This window comes from Taudactylus pleione, unplaced genomic scaffold (genome assembly GCF_031769625.1).
Source record: "Taudactylus pleione unplaced genomic scaffold, aTauple2 ptg000631l, whole genome shotgun sequence".
NCBI lineage: Eukaryota > Metazoa > Chordata > Amphibia > Anura > Myobatrachidae > Taudactylus > Taudactylus pleione.
This window is the reverse complement of record NW_028285033.1, coordinates 1,743,397-1,753,811: the sequence shown is the minus strand read 5'-3', so window position 1 is coordinate 1,753,811 and position 10,415 is coordinate 1,743,397. Positions and strand designations below refer to the sequence as shown.

The following is a 10,415-nucleotide window of genomic DNA, read 5'->3' as shown; positions in this document are numbered from 1 at the left end:
GTTGAAAGTGGTAAAGAGACGCCAGGGGTTTGCGGACTGGGAGGAGATGAGGTTCTTGAAATATGATTGTTTGGAGAGGGACAGGGCAGCACTGTAAGATGAGAGAATAAATTTGAAATGGAGGAAGTCTGCGTTAGAGCGCTATTTCCTCCACTGGCGCTCAGCAATTCTTGAACACTTCTGCAGGTATCTGGTGCATTTGGAATGCCAGGGTTGTGGTGTGAATCTGCAAGGATGAGTAGTTATTGCTGGAGCAACAGAGTCAAGAGCAGAAGTAAGGGAGGCATTGTACAGGGAAGCGGCTTGTTCAGGACAAGAGAGAGAAGAGAGTCCAGCAGGGAGGAAAAATCAACAGTGTCAATAGCCTCAATATTATGTTTAGTAATGGTAGCCTTAGGAGGTAAAGGAGGGGAAGGAGAGAGGGATAAGTTAAGAGAGAAGGTTATGGTCAGAGAGGGGGAATGGGGAATTGGAGTAATCGGAGATATCACAATGGTGAGTAAAGACCAGGTCAAGCGAGTGCCCACTCACATGGGAGGGGAGGGGGGGAGGTTCATTGGACGAGACCAAAGGAAGAGGTGAGGGTAAGGAGTTTAGCTGCAGAGGATTCTGTGGGAATGTCAATAGGAATATTAAAATCACCTAGGATAATGGAGGGAAGATCTGAGGAGAGAAAGTGAGGGAGCCAGGAAGCGAAGTTATCAAGGAATTTGGAGGGAGAGCCAGGGGGAATGACAGCTACTCTGAGGTTTACTGGTTGGAAGAGGCGAATTGCATGAACCTCAAATGTGGGGAATGTAAGGAATGGTTCAGAGGGTATTAGCTGGTAGGAGTAATTGGCGGATAGAAAGACCTCAACACCACCCCCATGGCGACCCCCAGGCTGGGGGGTGTGGGAGAAGGTGAGGCCCCCAGAGGACAGAGCAGCAGGAAAAGTGGTGTCAGAGGGTGAGATCCAGGTTTCAGTAATGGCTAGGAGATTCAGGGAGTTGGAGATGAAAAGGTCATGGGTGGGGACCAGTTTATTACAGACTGACCTGGCATTCCAGAGGGCACAGGATAGAGAGACAGCGTTTGTGAGGGAGATGTGAATAAGATTATCCGGGTTGCTGTAACGTGGAGGTAAGATTAATTTGGGGGACCGATATGAATAGAGTTTAGTGATGGTGCGGGCACCTGAGCTAGAAAGGGAACCTGTAGGAGGTGGGCAGGGAGGGAGATGTGGATGGCAGTGGAGTGAAGTGATGGAGAGGAGAGTAGGAGGAGGGATTAGTGGTGGAGTAGTAGGACAAAAGGGTGGTAGAACAGGATGAAAGTGGAGTAATGGGAGAGTAGAAAGACAGTGGAGGAGGAGAAGGAGGTGGAAGAGGTAAGGGGGAAAGGATAAAGGTGGAAGTAGGGGGCTGAACAGAGGATTAGGTAGAGACTGAGTGAAGGAGGGAGTTGAAGAAAACCTAGTCATGGTAAGTAAACTAGAGGGTTGAAAATTGGAAATATAAATGAAATATGAACGCAAGAGATTTGTAGAAATACAAGTGAAAGAACAATGTTGGTAAATATGTATGCAGATTAACAAGTTTGTTATTGAGTGGATTAAAAGTGGGGATGAAATGTGTGTAGAATTTGGATACTAATGTACACTGTAAGCAGATAAAGGAAGTGAGGCTGGGCAAGAGAGCTAAGATAAAAGAAAGTATTTCCAATTGGAAAGAGGCAAACTAACATGGGCACAAGTATGCATTGAGATGTATGTAAACCTCAGAAGGCCAGCATTATTAGTAGCAGTAGAACTTTTGATTTCTTGATGTGACTGCGCAGGGAGTCCAGGTGTAACAGTCCTGAATATGTAGACAGCAGTGGTTTGTAGATTGTTGGAATTTATCCTCCTTCTGTTTATCTTCGGTTTGACGCAGGTCTAACGCTACAGTTTTGCACTTAAAAAAGACTGCACTCTCCAGCCAAGGCTTCCAGCTGATATAATTATACTTATACAGAGATTTAGGCAAGCGTTGCCACTAATTAGTGAAAAACCCACACTGGCCATCCAAGGGAAAACTAGTAATAAATGGCTTAAGTAAACAGTCAGCACATACCAAACATCTAGCAGTAGATATAAATCATGCCTTCACTTCAGTCAATAAACAGGAGATAATCCTTATAACAAAATAACTACTATTACAAATAAGGCCTTAGAACAATAGCATATGGCTTCAGCAAATAATTACCTATTAGAATAATTAATAAGCCAGGCACAGAAGGTAGGATACTCTGCAGTCAGATTCAGCAAATAATTACCTGTTGGTTAGGAAGAGAGGTGCGGTCAGTTCATTCAAGATCAGCAGAAGAATTAACTAATAACGCAGGTCTAACGCTACAGTTTTGCACTTTAAAAACTGCAATCTCCAGCCAAGGCTTCCAGCTGATATAATGAAGGGGAAGTGCCAATATGTAAGTAAGTGCCAAGAACACTAACATTTTCTCTTTTCATCTCCTCATCATTTTCTTCCCAACTACTGACGTGTTCTAAAAAAAATCTTTTATGAACATTTATAAGTTTTGTTTATTAATTCATCAGAACGGAATGGTTTTCTATGCAGAGTAACAGATATTACATTTAATAGAGCACATTTTGGGCCCGATTCAGACCCGCTCACTAGATGCGTTCGCACGCAGCCAAAGTATGCAAATCCCGTGATCGTACGGCAAGGCATTAGCACACCCACTATGTCTTGGCGTGCGATCGCGGTGTGTATTTAGATACCCACCAGCCTGCCTTAAGACGCCCACTTTCCCTCAGTGATACACGTCATCTCCAGGAAGTGTATGCAACAATCGGTAACATGGAGTAACATCGGACCCATACGCAGCACTCGTGGCTGACCATACCCTTCCGCAAGCACTGCGAGTGCTTCAGTGTGTAATTCAGCCATGTGACATGTATTATGACGGTGCATCTTAATTATGCACGCCTCTGAAACGGCGTTAAGATGCACAGACACGACTGCGTTCGCACCACCACACCCCCGTTACCATCGACCACCCCGTCACCACCCACAATCGGCTCGTCCTGTCTCTCAATATAGTTAGGCGTCTAAGTACAATGGGCGATTGCTTCGCGATTGTATGGACTGGTTCGTGTACGCACATTGCTTCTTATACGCATGCGCAGATTGCAAACATTGGCAGGCTACGTCCGAACGCAGCCTATCGAGCAGGTCTGAATCGGGCCCTTTATTTTTGGACAGCATTGTTTTGTATACGCCTCACTATTTGCAGAATACTTTTATGAGGATGGTTTGTAAATCAGAAATGTTTACACTACAGAAACCACATGAAGGATCTGCGGGGCTGGGACAAAACAATCATTTGGCAAGGAGGGGATGTCCTGGAAAGGTAAAGAAAATAAATAATGTCTAACAGAACAATGAGCCGGAGACCCCCCATTGTGTCACAGAACAAAGTCTCTGCTCCCAGTCACTGGAGGATTACATGGGAGGAAATGCTGAGGACGCTGCAGTGTTGTAGAGTGGCCGCTAGTTGGCGAAGGAGAGAAGGAAACATTCCTGTGCAGTCAATAGTAGCAAAGTCCATGTACTTGTGTCACATTTACCTGCACTGAGACATACCTATTACCTGGCCTGCACAGGACAGGGGCAGCAAGTCTGAGGAAGAGATACCTGCCCTGCACTAAGTCTGGGGGAGAGAGGACGGCAGCATGGGGCACAAGAAAACCAGGGGCAGGAAGAAAAACAAGTACAGAAAGCTGCACAGTGACAAGGAGCAGGTGCAGGAGGGGGAGGCAGAGAGAGAGCCCAGCAGCCGCCAGCCGGGACCCCCGGGATCTGCAGAGCAATGTCAGAAGAAGCGGAGCCGTAAGAAGGTGCACCTGTCCCCGCTGCCAGACAGATATGATCCCCTGGAAGAGACGGCGGAGGAGGCTGAAAGTAAGAAGGACAAGAAGTACAAGCGGAAGCAGAAAGTGAGGAAATATGCCAAGGTGAGACCCCTCCTAGTAATAATGTCACCCACCTGTGCTGCTCCAGGGAATGCTGGCTCTTCTAGTTCCACATTAGTCTGATTATTAGTATGTAATCTGAGGACTATTCACATCTTTCTGATTATATATATATATACTAGTGGAAAGATACCAATATAATAACCGGTGGTACAGATGGCAGGGACTCCTCTAACCATGTCACCCTATGGGAATAAACATTATTATAATCTATTAGATATTTCTTCTCATCCGGAAATAAACATATATAACATCACATAGGTGATTACACCCGTGAGTGATGTCCCGTTTACTACTAACTGTGCTTCTAACAGCTGCCTGTAATAGGAAAACGTGTATATGTATCTGACAGCAATGTGTATATGTATGTATCTGACAGCAATGTGTATATGTATGTATCTGACAGCAATGTGGATATGTATGTATGTATCTGACAGCAATGTGTATATGTATGTATCTGACAGCAATGTGTATATGTATGTATGTATGTATGTATGTATCTGACAGCAATGTGTATATGTATGTATCTGACAGCAATGTGTATATGTATGTATCTGACAGCAATGTGTATATGTATGTATCTGACAGCAATGTGGATATGTATGTATGTATCTGACAGCAATGTGTATATGTATGTATCTGACAGCAATGTGTATATGTATGTATGTATGTATGTATGTATGTATGTATCTGACAGCAATGTGTATATGTATGTATCTGACAGCAATGTGTATATGTATGTATCTGACAGCAATGTGTATATGTATGTATCTGACAGCAATGTGTATATGTATGTATCTGACAGCAATGTGTATATGTATCTGACAGCAATGTGTATATGTATGTATGTATCTGACAGCAATGTGGATATGTATGTATGTATCTGACAGCAATGTGTATGTATGTATCTGACAGCAATGTGTATATGTGTCTGACAGCAATGTGTATATGTATGTATCTGACAGCAATGTGTATATGTATCTGACAGCAATGTGGATATGTATCTGACAGCAATGTGTATATGTATGTATCTGACAGCAATGTGTATATGTATGTATATATCTGACAGCAATGTGTATATGTATGTATCTGACAGCAATGTGTATATGTATGTATGTATCTGACAGCAATGTGTATATGTATGTATGTATCTGACAGCAATGTGTATATGTATGTATCTGACAGCAATGTGTATATGTATGTATCTGACAGCAATGTGTATATGTATGTATGTATGTATCTGACAGCAATGTGTATATGTATGTATCTGACAGCAATGTGTCTATGTATGTATCTGACAGCAATGTGTCTATGTATGTATCTGACAGCAATGTGTATATGTATGTATCTGACAGCAATGTGTATATGTATCTGACAGCAATGTGTATATGTATGTATGTATCTGACAGCAATGTGTATGTATGTATCTGACAGCAATGTGTATATGTATCTGACAGCAATGTGTATATGTATGTATCTGACAGCAATGTGTATATGTATCTGACAGCAATGTGGATATGTATCTGACAGCAATGTGTATATGTATGTATCTGACAGCAATGTGTATATGTATGTATCTGACAGCAATGTGTATATGTATGTATGTATCTGACAGCAATGTGTATATGTATGTATCTGACAGCAATGTGTATATGTATGTATGTATCTGACAGCAATGTGTATATGTATGTATCTGACAGCAATGTGTATATGTATGTATCTGACAGCAATGTGTATATGTATGTATCTGACAGCAATGTGTATATGTATGTATCTGACAGCAATGTGTCTATGTATGTATCTGACAGCAATGTGTATATGTATGTATCTGACAGCAATGTGTATATGTATCTGACAGCAATGTGTATATGTATGTATGTATCTGACAGCAATGTGTATGTATGTATCTGACAGCAATGTGTATATGTATCTGACAGCAATGTGTATATGTATGTATGTATCTGACAGCAATGTGTATATGTATGTATCTGACAGCAATGTGTCTATGTATGTATCTGACAGCAATGTGTCTATGTATGTATCTGACAGCAATGTGTCTATGTATGTATCTGACAGCAATGTGTATATGTATGTATCTGACAGCAATGTGTATATGTATCTGACAGCAATGTGTATATGTATGTATGTATCTGACAGCAATGTGTATGTATGTATCTGACAGCAATGTGTATATGTATGTATCTGACAGCAATGTGTATATGTATCTGACAGCAATGTGTATATGTATGTATCTGACAGCAATGTGTATATGTATCTGACAGCAATGTGGATATGTATGTATGTATCTGACAGCAATGTGTATATGTATGTATCTGACAGCAATGTGTATATGTATGTATGTATCTGACAGCAATGTGTATATGTATGTATCTATCTGACAGCAATGTGGATATGTATGTATCTGACAGCAATGTGTATATGTATGTATCTGACAGCAATGTGTATGTATGTATCTGACAGCAATGTGTATATGTATGTAAGTATCTGACAGCAATGTGTATGTATGTATCTGACAGCAATGTGTATATGTATGTATCTGACAGCAATGTGTATATGTATCTGACAGCAATGTGTATATGTATGTATCTGACAGCAATGTGTATATGTATCTGACAGCAATGTGTATATGTATGTATCTGACAGCAATGTGTCTATGTATGTATGTATCTGACAGCAATGTGTCTATGTATGTATGTATCTGACAGCAATGTGTATATGTATGTATCTGACAGCAATGTGTATATGTATCTGACAGCAATGTGTATATGTATCTGACAGCAATGTGTATATGTATCTGACAGCAATGTGTATATGTATGTATGTATCTGACAGCAATGTGTATGTATGTATCTGACAGCAATGTGTATATGTATGTATCTGACAGCAATGTGTATATGTATGTATCTGACAGCAATGTGTATATGTATCTGACAGCAATGTGTATATGTATGTATCTGACAGCAATGTGGATATGTATCTGACAGCAATGTGTATATGTATGTATCTGACAGCAATGTGTATATGTATGTATCTGACAGCAATGTGTATATGTATGTATGTATCTGACAGCAATGTGTATATGTATGTATCTGACAGCAATGTGTATATGTATGTATGTATCTTACAGCAATGTGTATATGTATCTGACAGCAATGTGTATATGTATCTGACAGCAATGTGTATATGTATGTATGTATCTGACAGCAATGTGTATATGTATGTATCTATCTGACTGCAATGTGGATATGTATGTATCTGACAGCAATGTGTATGTATGTATCTGACAGCAATGTGTATATGTATGTATGTATCTGACAGCAATGTGTATGTATGTATCTGACAGCAATGTGTATATGTATGTATCTGACAGCAATGTGTATATGTATCTGACAGCAATGTGTATATGTATGTATCTGACAGCAATGTGTATATGTATCTGACAGCAATGTGTATATGTATGTATCTGACAGCAATGTGTATATGTATGTATGTATCTGACAGCAATGTGTCTATGTATGTATGTATCTGACAGCAATGTGTCTATTTATGTATGTATCTGACAGCAATGTGTATATGTATGTATCTGACAGCAATGTGTATATGTATCTGACAGCAATGTGTATATGTATCTGACAGCAATGTGTATATGTATGTATCTGACAGCAATGTGTATATGTATCTGACAGCAATGTGTATATGTATCTGACAGCAATGTGTATATGTATGTATGTATCTGACAGCAATGTGTATATGTATCTGACAGCAATGTGTATATGTATGTATCTAACAGCAATGTGTATATGTATGTATATGACAGCAATGTGTATATGTATGTATCTGACAGCAATGTGTATATGTATCTGACAGCAATGTGTATATGTATGTATGTATCTGACAGCAATGTGTATATGTATCTGACAGCAATGTGTATATGTATGTATCTGACAGAAATGTGTATATGTATGTATGTATCTGACAGCAATGTGGATATGTATGTATATGACAGCAATGTGTATATGTATGTATGTATCTGACAGCAATGTGTATATTTATCTGACAGCAATGTGTATATGTATGCATCTGACAGCAATGTGTATATGTATGTATCTGACAGCAATGTGTCTATGTATGTATGTATCTGACAGCAATGTGTCTATGTATCTGACAGCAATGTGTATATGTATGTATCTGACAGCAATGTGTATATGTATCTATCTGACAGCAATGTGTATATGTATGTATGTATCTGACAGCAATGTGTATATGTATGTATGTATCTGACAGCAATGTGTATATGTATGTATGTATCTGACAGCAATGTGTATATGTATCTGACAGCAATGTGTATATGTATCTATCTGACAGCAATGTGTATATGTATCTATCTGACAGCAATGTGGATATGTATGTATCTATCTGACAGCTATGTGGATATGTATGTATCTGACAGCAATGTGGATATGTATGTATGTATATGACAGCAAAGTGGATATGTATGTATCTGACAGCAATGTGGATATGTATCTATCTGACAGCAATGTGTATGTATGTATCTGACAGCAATGTGTATGTATCTATCTGACAGCAACGTGTATATGTATCTATCTGACAGCAATGTGTATGTATGTATCTGACAGCAATGTGGATATGTATGTATGTATCTGACAGCAATGTGGATATGTATGTATATATCTGACAGCAATGTGGATATGTTTGTATGTGACAGCAATGTGTATATGTATCTGACAGCAATGTGTATATGTATCTATCTGACAGCAATGTGTATATGTATGTATCTGACAGCAATGTGGATATGTATGTATGTATCTATCTGACAGCAATGTGGATATGTATGTATCTGACAGCAATGTGGATATGTATGTATCTGACAGCAATGTGGATATGTATCTATCTGACAGCAATTTGGATATGTATGTATGTATCTGACAGCAATGTGGATGTGTATGTATCTGACAGCAATGTGTATATGTATCTGACAGCAATGTGTATATGTATCTGACAGCAATGTGTATATGTATGTATGTATCTGACAGCAATGTGTATGTATCTATCTGACAGCAATGTGGATATGTATATATCTGACAGCAATGTGTATATGTATGTATCTGACAGCAATGTGTATATGTATCTGACAGCAATGTGTATATGTATGTATGTATCTGACAGCAATGTGTATATGTATCTGACAGCAATGTGTATATGTATGTATGTATCTGACAGCAATGTGTATATGTATGTATGTATCTGACAGCAATGTGTATATGTATCTGACAGCAATGTGTATGTATGTATCTGACAGCAATGTGTATGTATCTATCTGACAGCAATGTGTATGTATGTATCTGACAGCAATGTGTATGTATCTATCTGACAGCAATGTATATGTATCTATCTGACAGCAATGTGGATATGTATGTATCTGACAGCAATGTGGATATGTATCTGACGGCAATGTGGATATGTATGTATCTGACAGCAATGTGGATATGTGTCTGTTTGACAGCAATGTGGATATGTATGTATCTATCTGACAGCAATGTGGATATGTATGTATGTATCTGACAGTAATGTGGATATGTATCTATCTATCTGACTGCAATGTGGATATGTATGTATCTGACAGCAATGTGGATATGTATGTATGTATCTGACAGTAATGTGTATATGTATGTATCTGACAGCAATGTGGATATGGATGTATGTATCTGACAGCAATGTGTATATGTATGTCTCTGACAGCAATGTGGATATGTATGTATGTATCTGACAGCAATGTGTGTATGTATCTGAGAGCAATGTGGATATGTATCTATCTGACAGCAATGTGTCTATGTATGTATCTGACAGCAATGTGTATATGTATGTATCTGACAGCAATGTGTATATGTATCTGACAGCAATGTGTATATGTATGTATGTATCTGACAGCAATGTGTATGTATGTATCTGACAGCAATGTGTATATGTATCTGACAGCAATGTGTATATGTATGTATCTGACAGCAATGTGTATATGTATCTGACAGCAATGTGGATATGTATCTGACAGCAATGTGTATATGTATGTATCTGACAGCAATGTGTATATGTATGTATGTATCTGACAGCAATGTGTATATGTATGTATCTGACAGCAATGTGTATATGTATGTATGTATCTGACAGCAATGTGTATATGTATGTATCTATCTGACAGCAATGTGGATATGTATGTATCTGACAGCAATGTGTATATGTATGTATCTGACAGCAATGTGTATGTATGTATCTGACAGCAATGTGTATATGTATGTATGTATCTGACAGCAATGTGTATATGTATGTATCTGACAGCAATGTGTATATGTATGTATCTGAC

At 39.0% G+C, this 10,415-nt stretch overlaps 1 protein-coding gene across 2 annotated transcripts in view; it reads left to right on the top strand.

The window, feature by feature from the left end:
- Positions 1 to 3,509: 3,509 nt before the first annotated feature.
- Positions 3,510 to 10,415, top strand: part of CUNH1orf115 (chromosome unknown C1orf115 homolog) — an 86,858-nt gene continuing 79,952 nt past the window's right edge. Inside the window, exon 1 of one of the 2 annotated variants that reach the window (XM_088454764.1) lies at positions 3,510 to 3,997. In XM_088454764.1, the coding sequence (XP_088310890.1) occupies positions 3,716 to 3,997 (282 nt within the window). In that variant the 5' untranslated portion in view covers positions 3,510 to 3,715. The remainder of the gene's footprint in view (positions 3,998 to 10,415) is intronic. The other variant, XM_088454763.1, reaches the window with a different exon arrangement.